General features: G+C 38.8%; 1 protein-coding gene across 6 annotated transcripts; it reads right to left on the bottom strand.

The window, feature by feature from the left end:
• Nucleotides 1-5: 5 nt before the first annotated feature.
• Nucleotides 6-11,289, bottom strand: LOC129181826 (protein-serine O-palmitoleoyltransferase porcupine-like). Of its 6 annotated transcripts, none has more exons than XM_054777510.1 (13): nt 11,040-11,168; nt 10,407-10,549; nt 10,052-10,244; nt 9,366-9,409; nt 9,056-9,237; nt 8,828-8,958; nt 8,597-8,680; nt 5,772-5,872; nt 5,468-5,544; nt 4,213-4,276; nt 3,192-3,277; nt 1,412-1,519; nt 6-1,076 (listed from the first exon to the last, which is right to left on the bottom strand). In XM_054777510.1, exons 2-13 carry the CDS (start codon nt 10,540-10,542, stop codon nt 975-977), a joined length of 1,308 nt encoding a protein of 435 aa, XP_054633485.1. In that variant the 5' UTR covers nt 10,543-10,549; nt 11,040-11,168; the 3' UTR covers nt 6-974. The 6 variants fall into 6 exon arrangements, with proteins under 6 accessions (XP_054633485.1, XP_054633468.1, XP_054633477.1 ...); XM_054777493.1 differs by lacking the exon at nt 11,040-11,168 and adding an exon at nt 11,211-11,289 and having other exon boundaries at nt 11-1,076; nt 8,597-8,722; XM_054777502.1 differs by having other exon boundaries at nt 11-1,076; nt 8,597-8,722; nt 10,959-11,059.
• Between the last annotated feature and the right edge of the window lie 101 nt (nt 11,290-11,390).

Genomic DNA, 11,390 nt, shown 5'->3' with positions numbered 1-11,390 from the left:
TTCACGAAGTGCATTTATATACCTACAAATACCCATTACCAAGCCAAAATGTGGTAAAGAGGTTAAAGGTGGTGGCAACGATAATGACCCCTCTTAAACTACATGGCAGGGGTATGCAAAGTGTGGCTGGCACTTCGTTTTTTTATTGGGCTGTGGTACAGGAAAAAATAAACATATATACATATATATATACATATACATATATATGTAACTTTTTTAAAGCCTTTTTACAAAATTATGTGAACAGCGCAGATGAAGGAAACCCGGCAATTTCCTAGCTTCTGAGGTAGCGCCACAACAGAGGGACAGCGTGTTTATGAAAGGGAATGGCGGAAAGTTAGATTACTGCTAACTCCCACCCTGTTGTGCCGAGCTGAAAGCCAAATGATATATTAAACGAATAAAGTCACGATAGAATAAAACCACAGACACTAACACATGTTCATAAATCACAACATATAACAAGCAGATGTGCGCTTAGAGGTTGACATCTCATTACATTACAGTGGCTGCTCTATGATCAGTTGGCAGTCCATTACAAATATAGTTATGCAGTAAAATATGTTTTAATAGAAGAAATACAAAAAGACATTTGTATAAAAAATAAAGTGAAGAAGCAAAACCTTTTCATATGCGTATAAAATCAAAGTGTACCTCTAACATGGACTTGAGACCAACACAAATACATCAGTCCAGCATGTCAAACGTGTAAATACATTAGGTAGATATCCATCCATTACTTGATGAGGTATTTACAAAATATGCACTTATTTTCAATGTATTTTGAAAGGGCACAAAATAAACTGTTTATAATAGCACATTGTGGCTGATGACAAATTCACAAACATTTTGGGAAACATTTGTGCATATATTGGTGCTTGTTTCAACCTCCATTTCGACTCAATGATCTCTGTGGAGCCCCGAGGCAGAAAGTATGAATTGTCTGCCCGAAATTGTGTTCTGCTTTGAAGACATCACAGGATTAAACGATAGAAGACCCAGGAGGCAAAAACAACCCAGTGGCTGGCCCAGTTAAGATCAGACCACCGCTGAACAGTGTGGATGGCAGCATAACCCTGCAAAACAGGTGCAAATAAGACTTTACAGTATACACATATCTATTTACAGATAGTGGATTGGCCATAATTCCATAAATCACAAAACGTATCACTAAAAGTGCACTGCAGACACAATGAAGCGTGGTGGTGACGTCTCACAATGCTATGTTCTAGCCAGGCTTATGAAATGTATACTTTTACTATAAAACTGGAATAAAAGTTTGTTTGATCTGTTACTTGTCACATCAGCGGAAAAAGTCAGTATCAGTTCCCATTGTATTTATTTCATTTCGTTGCATGTCAAAGTAACTGCTATGCCTTAACCGCGGCCTTTGTCATTGTGGAATTCTTACCTCTTCTACTTCCTCTTCAACACCAGGATCAAACATGGAGCCCAAGTAGGTGAGGTGGAAGATAGCCAAGAAACTGAAACACAGGTTCAGGAGCATCACCCAATACTCCTGCAAACCAAAGAAACAAAAACTAGGATGAGAGAAAACATTTACACCATAACCAGACATATGAAGTGGATGGAATACTGGAAATGGAAATAGAGTACACTTCAATCTGTACAGTGGTGTGAAAAAGTGTTTACAAGTTATTGCCCATTTCTTATTTTTTTTGTATGTTTGTCACACTTAAATGTTTCATATCATCAAACAAATTTAAATATTAGTCAATGATAACACAACTGAACACAAAATACAGTTTTTAAAAAGAAACCTTTTTTTTTTAGTTAAGGGAGAAAAAAATCCAAAACTACATGTCCCTGTGTGAAAAAGTGATTGCTGCCCCCCCGTGTTAAAACATAACATATTGAGTATCAGTTTGGAAGGGGCTATAAAGCCTTTTCTAAAGTTGTGGGACTCCAGTGAACCACAGTTGGAGCAATTGTCCACAATTGGCAAAAACATCCAAAAAACAGTGGTGAATCTTCCCAGGAGTGGCCGGCCAACCAAAATTATCTCAAGAGCGCAGTGATGACTCATCCAAGAGGTCACAAAAGACCCCACAACAACATCCAAAGAACTGCAGGCCTCACTTGCCTCAGTTAAGTTCAGTGTTCATGACTCCACCATGAGAAAGACACTGGGCAAAAATGGCCGGCATGGCAAAGTTCCAAGAAGAAAACCACTGCTGAACAAAAACATTAAGGCTTGTCCCAATTTTGCCAGAAAACATCTTGATGATCTCAAAGCCCTTTGGGAAAATACTTTGTGGTCTGACGCGACAAAAGTTTAACTTTTTGGAAGGTGTGTGTCCCATTACATCTGGCGTAAAAGTAACGCCGCATTTCAGAAAAAGAACATAATACAAACAGTAAAATGTGGTGGTGGTGTGATGGTCTGGGGATGTTTTGCTGCTTCAGGACCTGGAAGACTTTCTGTGATAAATGGAACCATGAATTCTGAAGGAGAATGTCCGGCCATGTGTTTGTAACCTCAAGCTGAAACAAAACTTGGGTTCTACAGCAGGACAATGATCCAAAACACACCACAAATCCACCTCTGAATGGCTGAAGAAAAACAAAATGAAGACTTTGGTCGATGGAGTGTTTAGTGGTCGATGCAAAGTTCTGACCTGAATCCTATTGAGATGCTGTGGCATGACCTTAAAAAGGCACTTCATGCTGGAAAACCCTCCAAGTGGCTGAATAACAACAATTCTGCAAAGATGTGGGACAAATTTCCTCCACAGCGCTGTAAGAGACTCATTGCAAGTTATAGCAAACTCTTCATTGCAGTTGCTGCTGCTACGGGGGGCCCAACCAGTTATTAGGTTTAGGGGGCAATCGCTTCTTCCACAAAGGGCCATGTAGGTTTGGATTTTTTCTTCCCTTAATAATAAAAAGCTTCATTTAAAAAACGCATTTTGTGTTCAATTGTGTTGTCATTGACTAATATTTAAATATTTATTTAAGTGTGACAAACATGCAAAAAAATAATCAGGAATCTAAGTTGCACTTCTTTACTGGCTTTTATCCATGCACATTTTATTGAATACCAGGTCTCTCTAAATATTGTGTATCTGTGTATGTCTATATTGACTGTTAAACTGTGCTGTGCCAATAAAGATGATTCTAATAAATATAAAGATTTAAATCATTTTAATGGTTGAGTAAAAAAGCTGTACCTTCTTATGTTGGTGGCCGCACTCAGAGGGGCAAGGTCTGGACAGGACACAAGCACTGAAGATAGCAGCAAGTCGCTTTCGCAGAACTGAGATGAAAGGGGGCAAAAAATTAAGATTTGAATGTACAGGCGTCCCTCATTTATCACGGTTAATTGGTTCAGAGATAAGTGAATTTTTGAATTAGAATTCAATATTGATAAACTGAATATTTTTTGTAGTTAGAGCAGAGAAAATCTGTTTATGGCTTTCTTAATACGGCTTTACCATTATTAGAGCACTGTAGTCATGAAATATCATCCCTATAGTCACCTTTACACTCATTCTTTGTTTACACCACATTGTGCTTCGTTTACACCACACTGTGCAACACTAATGCGCGGGCTACGGGATCATGGCAGGGACATAAGAGATGGCCAGCGCTCATACCAATTTATTTGTTCTAAACTTAAAAGTGCTTGACACGGAGTAGGGAAGAAGGACAAAGTAAGAAGCCAAAAATGTACCACTTCCACACGGAATGGGGGGATAACTCTATCATGTCGGACATGGCATGGCTGTCTCCATGTACTGTTAAGGTAATGTAATATTACTGATGCCTTGTGACCAGAATACCACATATGACTTGTCTTTCATGCAACAGCAATCATTTATTAGTGACAGCATGTTTTAAAAAAACCCAATAGAGCGAGGAAGCGATGTTTGAACCACGATGTCGTGAGGGACGACTGTATTTTGGATCCATTAATGTACTTGTATGGTCAATCCTGTATTACGCCAAACATGTTCACTCACTAGTTCTGTATGCGACATGTGGCTACCCTTCTTACATTTAGGAATGCTCACATCAGACTTATGTCAAACAGTGCTCAGTATTTGTAAAGGACAGACTACAAAACATTATTTCACTGAATGAATGAATTGATCGATCGTAAAATCAAATGTGTTTGGTGGTATTTATTTCTAACAGGGACCCTCGCAAGACTCCAACAGTATATTGTGCAAGCAAAAAGGCAATTCGTACCATGTTCAACATATGTGATGAAGCCTAAAGACAGCAGCACAGCTCCGAGGTGGAAACTCAAACCCTAAAAGACAACAAAGTATGAGTTAACATTTCCATGGATAGTAATGTAACGTTAATGGTTTATTTGTTTTGGACATGCTTAACAATTTACGTTGCGGAACAACACGGTTACACTAGAACAATTACACATGTACGAAAAGGAAGAAGCAGATCCTATTTAATCCTACTGCTTCTTTCCCCGTGTCTCAGCAATTACTGACAATTTTTTCACTTCCTGTGTTTTACATGTTAAATAATACTATACCATAATAATCAATATATGGTCAGTTGCATTTCAAATAATGGCATGTACAGTTGCACTCAACATTATCCAACCCTCATTGTAAATTCTATTTCAAATTTGACTTATGTTTGTAATAAACCAACAAAAACTATTTAAAATATTGACCTTTTTTTTTTTTTTTTTTTTTTTAAAAAAAAACAAAACTACAATATATTGTAAGTACATTTTGAAAATACGGTGGTACCTCTGTTTTCATATGCCCCAGCTTTTGTAGGATTTTGACATATTTTACCAATTACTGCCAAATAAAAGCCTCGTTTTTTTGTACACTGTCTAGTCGGTTGTCCCGTGTATCCTTCCGTGGAATAGAGTGTCCAAACAAAGTATTGTTGGTATGCGTCGGTGAATCAGTCTCCATGAAAAATGGCTAGTGGTTCTTTTAGAGTTGGTACATTATAGACAGATTACGACCAGAGAATCCTTTAAATCATCTTTATAATATGCGTGTCAGTGCTTTATTTGTTCATTGAACACACACACAGAACGATGAAGAGCTGTGTGTCTGTCTCCTTATTTCCTCTAATAAGCACAAGCACAAGTTGTGCCTATTTCTGACTGAGCAGTCTGTGCTTTTTCTATTGAGTATGGATGGAAAATAACCTACGATGGGGCCAAGAAAACAGCTGCAAAGCTAATAGTGATTCTAAATGTTCATTTATCCATTTAATTCATCATTTATATGTATTTTGCATTGTTTTCTGCACAAAAAATTATTCTCTATCAAATGTGTTCTTTGTTCATATTTTTGGGTGTCTGGAACGGATTAATTGGATTTGCATTATTTCTTATGGGAAAAATGTATTCGGATTTTGTAGGACAGATTCATGACGAAAACCGAGGTTCCACTGTAAATGTAATTTCCAAAGGGGGTTGAATAATTTCGAGGAATTTAAAGTGTACGATACTCACATGCAGTAAAGCACTGGCTGTGTATGTGACAAGGACTGCGGGGAAAGTCCCCAGCTTCATGGCATTTTTGAAGACATCTGAAGACAGGAAAGAAACATCAAAATACCTATGCTGTGTATATTTGAAAGGTTTGACATAATGGTTCAATTTTATTGTTGCTTAACTGTCCAACATTACAAGGCAAAGTGTGTATTAAATGTTGATGAATATGAAATCCTTTCTGGAAAACAAGTTACAGTAGATAATGTATGAGTGGTGTAATCCCTAATCACCTGTCAATCCTGTGTCAGAGTAGGAGACTTACAGGTTTTAAGCCACCGTGACATGGGAATGTTCCAGGAAATCACAACTTCTACCATGGAGCGAGGCATTTCCACATTCAGAGGTTTGACCACTTCCATTTCCCTGCACAATTAGCCCACAAATACAAATAACTGAGGAACTGGAATATTCCCTTTTAAACATTTTCAACAATTTAAAAAGATATTTTGTGTCTGTTTCTATTTAAACAGGTTTCTGTGCCTACAACCGTTTAGATGCGAACACACAATATATGGCAAACAAAAGTGAACACACTAAAAAAATGCTGTTTTTGCAATGTCGTTTCTTTCGTAGAATTAAAAGAAATCATTTCAGAAACTTTACCTACTAAAATATTTTATTGTTTCAAAGTCATCCCTTTCCAGGTCATTAAATAGCAGTTTGTCATCTCAGAAGTCACATGCAATTTGCTAGGTAATTATGTGTTTTAATTATTCTAGCTTTTAATTATTTTTTATCATGCCTTCATATCAATGTTTTTATGCAAAAAAAAAAAAAAAACATACCACATTTCTCAGTGGACTCGAACTGTCTGAGATGACTAGTTGATGCCTCTCAGGGGACAACATCCCCATGTTTCTCCGGTTTACCAACACTTTTCTACAGTGTAAGCTGATATGATTAAGAGTTGCAATTCAGACTGAATAAAAAAATGACACTATGGTAAGCAACAGTAGCGTTTCAATATATAATAACATGAGGATGCACCAACCACTGATTGTGTCTTTTTCACAGTACTGCACATACCCCAAAAGTCTTTTTACTGCAGTTTTTACAGAAACTGTAACCTTGAAAGTCTAGTTTTGATAGATGGATAACATACAGTGGTACCTCGTTTTTCATTGTTACTGTAATTTGTTCCATAAGGTCACACAAAAACCGAAATGTTTTTCCTGATAAGAAATTAACTAAATCCAATTAATACATTCCAGACACGGAAATATTAATGAAAATATATAATATATACACTGGTATGAAAAAAGTGTTTCTCCCCTTTCCGGATTTTTTTTTTTTTTTCATTTTTGTCACACTTAAATGTTTAAGATCATCAAATAAATTTAATTACGGTAGTCAATTTCAACACAATTGAACACAAAATGCAGTTTTTAAATAAAACATTTTACTATTAAGGGAGAAAAAAAAATCCAATCTACATGGCCCCCCAAACCAAAAAACTGGTTGGGCCACCCGCAGCAGCAACAACTGGAATCAAGTGTTTGCGATAACTTGCAATGAGTCTCTTACAGCGCTGTGGAGGAATTATAGCCAACTAATCTTTGCAGAATTGTTGTCATTCAGCCACATTGGAGGGTTTTCCAGCATGAAGCGCCTTTTTAAGGTCATGCCACAGCTTCTCAATAGGTTTCAGGTCAGGACTTTGACTAGGCCACTCCAAAGTCTTCATTTTGTTTTTTTTTCAGCCATTCAGAGGTGGACTTGCTGGTGTGTTTTGGATTATTGTCCTTCTGCAGAACGCAACTTGGTTTCAGCTTGAGGTCACGAACAGATGGTCGGACATTCTACGTCAGGATTTTTTGGTAGACAGCAGAATTCATGGTTCCATTTATCAGAGCAAGTCTTCCAGGTCCTGAAGCAGAAAAACAGCCCCAGACCATCACACTACCGCCACCATATTTTACTGTTGGTATGATGTTCTTTATCTGAAATACAGAGTTACTTTTACGCCAGATGTAATGGGACACACACCTAACAAAATGTTCGACTTTTGTCTCGTCAGACCAGAGTATATTCCCTAAGGTCTTGGGGATCATCAAGATATTTTCTGGCAAAATTGAGACGAGCCTTACTATTGTTTTTGTTCAGCAGTGGTTTTCATCTTGGAACTCTGCCATGCAGGCCGTTTTTGCCCAGTGTCTTTCTTATGGTGGAGTCATGAACACTGACCTTAACTGAGGCAAGTGAGGCCTGCAGTTCTTTGGATGTTGTTGTGGGGTCTTCTGCGACTTCTTGGATGAGTCGTCGCTGCGCTCTTGGGGTAATTTTGGTTGGCCGGCCACTCCTGGAAAGGTTCACCACTTTTGCCTGTTTTCGCCATTTGTGGATAAACTGGTTCGCTGGAGTCCCAAAGCTTTCCAAATGGCTTTATAAGCTTTTCCACTTGAACTCAGGTGTGATAAACCAGAGTTAAGTTATGTTTTAACAGGGAGTCACTTTTTCACACAGGGCCATGCAGGTTTATATTTTTTTTCTCCCTTTATAATAAAAAGTTTCATTTAAAAACTGCATTTTGTGTTCAGTTGTGTTGTCACTGACTAATATTTAAATTTGTTTGATGATCTGAAACATTTAAGTGTGACAAACATGCAAAGGAAATAGGAACTGAAGAAGGGGAAAAACACTTTTTCACACCACTTTAGATGCAAAAATCTATGTTAAATAATTATAAATAAACTAAATGGACAGATGAACATGCCTTTTTTGAAGACTTGAGACCTTGACTTTGTGGAACGATACAGTACAGGGCAAACAAACTAGTTTGTTACGTGCAATATTGTATGACAACCAAGACAGTGTACAGAACCAGAACAAAATTTTGGTGACATTTTTTTTTATCAAAAAACAAATTCTAAGAAAACTGGGGTGTTCAAAAACTAAGGTTTGACTGTACTATACCATTTTAAAATTAATTTATTACTGTGGTTTTCCTGGGACAAACAAAATGGTCCAGGTCAAGTTCTACTTGTAGATCATAAGTTTTCACATACTCAGTGTGGTCCAGGTTGTGAATCCTAAGAACCTAAAGCTGACCAACTCCTTAAACATTCACCCATCCCTGGATAAACTCACCACCGGATGTTGTCTTTTTCCTCAGTGTGGCTGGCTCCAGCCAACATGCTACTGCTTTCACTCAGGTGGCCCACAAAGTAGTTACTGAAGTGGAAAGACAATGCATTCTCATAGGCACGAAGCCACCTATAAAACGCACAAAAAATATTTAAACTCTGATGCAGAAACTGGATCATATCCCTTTTATTTACATGTTCAGTGACTTGCATACTTTTTTACAAAAGCCCTTACTTGTGTGTGAAGGCATTTCCATGGATGGGGATGAAGAAAACAAACAGGTAAGGAGCGATGCACGAGGACACCAACAGGCAAATCTGACTCTTGAGCAGGCTGAGAGAGGAGCGCCACAGCCATAACCAGCTCTGAGGAGCAAAAAAATCTCTCAACACCTTGTCAGCACAACAAAGAATAGTCAGCACACACACACACACACAACAAAAATCACAAAATATCTCTCACCAGTCTCCTGCCCACAACAGCAGCCTTGTATGTTGAAAAGCTGATCCAGGGGCCGAAGACTACGTTTCCCACAAAGAGAACGTAGCCCAGGAACTCAGTTGGTGTGGGCAAAGCGGTGACTGCTCCTCTGTCCAGGTCAAAGGCCAGAGAAATGGCTTTCATCGCCACCACCATCTGACTGCCTCTCAAACACACACAAACCCAAGAACACACATTTCTGTCAGGATGGTTTAAAGTTTGACTCGATAAGTGGACTTCAAAATAAATGAACATAATCATGAAAATGACCATAAATAAAAAAAACATTTACCTCTTATCTTATGCCAGGTCACGGTGTCAATTAAATGTAATTCTCTGAAACACAAAAGTCACAAACTCTTAAATGTAAACAAAAAAACAGCTCTTTAAAACAGCAGCATACAACTTCGATAAGGAAATGTGAGATTTTACCTGGTCACGCATTAGAACGCCCCTGACCATCAATACAGTGCTATATCAGATTTACTCTGACGTGTACCTTACATCGCAGTTGTTTAAAATCATTGCAAATTGCATTTTTACAATCCGAAGGCGAAACCTGGAAATAATTCCAGACTGGGGGCATACTGAGCTAGCAAGCTTGCTGCTGTGTGGAGCACAACACTTTCACTCACTCGCAATATCATTATCAGCAGAAAAAAATGATACCGATCTTATTTTTAATGCCACAATCGGCATATAATCTGTCCCTAGTCTGGAACGAACTGTACCTACAGTGCATCTTTAAATAGCATGCGCCCCTTAGGAGGAGTTCAAGTATCTCTGGGTCTTGTTCATGAGTGAAGACAGCTGGCCTGGGAATGTCTTGTTGTCCTCCCGGTGGAGCTGGAGGAGGTGGCCAGGGAAGTCTGGGCTTCCCTACTGAGACTGCTGTCCCCGTGACCAGACCCGGATAAACAAAGGAAAATGGATGGATGGCCCCCTTTAGTCATAGTCTACTGTAAAGTGTGTTCTTACCCAATGAGAAGGTAAATGAGAACGGCAGTGGACAGGAAGAGGCCTTTGCTGCTGGAGTGTCGGCCAAGTAGAAGAATGAGGTAACAGAGGAGACTGAGTAGCAGCACCCACAGCATATGCAGGTCAAAGAAGAGGAAGAGGCTGTACATTCCGCCGAACATTGACACAATGTGATTCACAGACGACACGCCTCCTAGGATACAACACACACAGGGAAGCGCCTTAGATTAAAATCACAACTTTAGTGATTTTTAGTTCATTTTAAAAAGGCAATCTACCACGTGAACTGCAAATGTCATCTTATCCGAGGTAGCTGATGAAAAATGCAAAATGATAAGCAATCGGTGATGCTGACCCAATCTGAAGAGCAGCCTGCTGATAAGACAAATGAGCAGCAGCATCCAGACCTGCTGAATGCCCTGCTGGAGTGTACTGACTCCACAGCTCTCAGCCAGCTCCATCCACACCCGGAGTCTGCTGGACAAATCCATGGTGCAACTGCACAAACACACACCCAGGAAATGCACGTTACATCGCCATAACAGAAAATGGACAGAACTGTTCTCACTTTTTGGCATACATTGTGCAATTGTAATACGAGTGCAAGTTGCGTCTTTTTAAACAACATTTTACTTGCTTCGTCTTGTGACGATTTATAATGCATATTTTTGCTATCAAAATACTTCCTTGCCGTTCGTCTGTACTTTTCTGTAACCCAAAATGTTTGTCACTGAAACACATACACAAAAAACATATATATAAAAAACAAAATGCGTCTTGCAGTCAAAGGTGAGTTAAAAATCAAAAGGGTTAGTGTCGTTAGCAGTTTACTCTGTCTAAATTCACTTGAGTGCCGAAATAATTACGTGATTGTATTGACTTGTTCGCGCATGCGGTTTTAACTTACTCTCGTAACCTTTATTCGGAAGCCTTTTAGAGGAAAATATTACATCGGAGAAATCATGAAAAACGCGAAAACAGTTCTTACATGTACTTCTGCTGATTGTTGGCTTGCACCAAAAAGAGCAATAAGACTGCAACATTTGGAGCTAGCGCCAAAGACAAGCTGGAGAAAGTCCTTTACAACTACATAGCGCCCACTACCGTACCGGCGTTTATTTGTACAATGTAGAAAAGTCACATTATTGTTTTCTTTTACCAATTTGCTTTTTTTCCCGTAAGTGGTCGCGGTGTTGCTTTGGAGCAAACACTAAATGCTACCCCAAAACATACGATAGAAGAAGAAAAAAGACGTAGAACAGCAACGGGGAGGAGGAAGAAAAGGCGGGGCTTTTAGTAACACATGAGCCAATGAGAAGACTGATATAAAACGCTCGAC

The sequence above is a fragment of the Dunckerocampus dactyliophorus genome, chromosome 1, assembly GCF_027744805.1.
Source record: "Dunckerocampus dactyliophorus isolate RoL2022-P2 chromosome 1, RoL_Ddac_1.1, whole genome shotgun sequence".
Classification (NCBI taxonomy): Eukaryota; Metazoa; Chordata; class Actinopteri; order Syngnathiformes; family Syngnathidae; genus Dunckerocampus; species Dunckerocampus dactyliophorus.
Note: the sequence above shows the minus strand (reverse complement) of the source record. Positions and strands in the feature narration are given on the sequence as shown.

Excerpts from the sequence above, each read along its gene's own strand:
- LOC129181826 (XM_054777493.1), bottom strand. The coding sequence starts at position 10,542 with ATGGATTTGTCCAGCAGACTCCGGGTGTGGATGGAGCTGGCTGAGAGC. Across the intron at positions 10,245-10,406 it reads CAGGCTGCTCTTCAGATTGG|GAGGCGTGTCGTCTGTGAAT; the intron begins GTCAGCATCACC and ends GTTGTATCCTAG. Across the intron at positions 9,410-10,051 it reads CTCATTTACCTTCTCATTGG|AGAATTACATTTAATTGACA; the intron begins GTAAGAACACAC and ends TTTGTGTTTCAG.